General features: G+C 70.9%; 1 protein-coding gene across 1 annotated transcript; it reads right to left on the minus strand.

Moving 5' to 3' along the window:
- On the minus strand, positions 1–888 carry AURANDRAFT_32618 (hypothetical protein; the record flags this gene model as incomplete). Its single annotated transcript, XM_009042720.1, has 1 exon — positions 1–888. The coding sequence occupies one exon, from the start codon at positions 886–888 to the stop codon at positions 1–3; it is 888 nt and encodes a 295-aa protein (XP_009040968.1).
- Positions 889–932: the final 44 nt, after the last annotated feature.

Genomic DNA, 932 nt, shown 5'->3' on the forward strand with positions numbered 1-932 from the left:
TCAAGCGCCCTTCGGCGGCGCCGGCGGGACGAGGTCCGCGTCGGTGTAGATGAGGGACTTGGGCGAGGAGAACTGGCGCCAGCCGTCCTCGCCGCTGTGGTAGCCGAAACCGCTGGCCTTGTGGCCGATCCAGGGGCAGGACGGCGGCGCGGACGCGACGGTCCAGTTGTTGATGCCGACCTGGCCCGCCTTGATCTGCATGGCGCAGCGCCGCGCCTTGACCAGGTCCTGCGTGTAGACGTAGGCCGCGAGGCCGTAGTCCGTGTCGTTCGAGAGCCGCACGGCCTCGGCCTCCGAGCCGTCGAACTTCGTGAGGCAGACGACGGGGCCGAAGAGCTCGTCGCGCGACATGGCGCAGGCGTGGGGCACGTCGGCGAGAAGCGTCGCCGGGTAGAAGTTCGGGCCCTGGGCCGCGGGCGCCGAGCAGACCTTGCGCGCGCCGGCGTCGAGCGCGGCGTTGACCAGGTTGGCGACGTTGTCGCGCTGCAGCGACGAGCAGAGCGGGCCGATCTTCGATTTTTCGTCCTTGCCCGGGCCCGCCCGCTGCGCCGCCGTCAGCGCCGCGCACTTGGCCTCGAACTGGTCGTAGATGGCTTCCGCGACATAGACGCGCTCGACGGCGCAGCAGACCTGGCCGCAGTTGTAGAGGCTAAAGGTCACGGCGTCCTCGGCGGCCTTGTCGAGGTCCGCGTCGTCGAAGACGACCATGGGGTCCTTGCCGCCGAGCTCGAGCACGAGCCGCTTCAGGTTGTCGGCGCACGACGCCATGATCTTCTTTCCCGTCGCGGAGCTGCCCGTCATCGCGACCATCTGGACGTCGGCCCGCACGAGCGCCGCGCCCTGGACGCCGTCGCCCTGGACGAGGCCGACGACGCCCGGGGGCAGCATGCTCTGGAGCGCGCCGACGGTCCTGGCGCCGACGAGCGGCGCGA

Source organism: Aureococcus anophagefferens, assembly GCF_000186865.1.
Source record: "Aureococcus anophagefferens unplaced genomic scaffold AURANscaffold_35, whole genome shotgun sequence".
Lineage (NCBI taxonomy): Eukaryota > Pelagophyceae > Pelagomonadales > Pelagomonadaceae > Aureococcus > Aureococcus anophagefferens.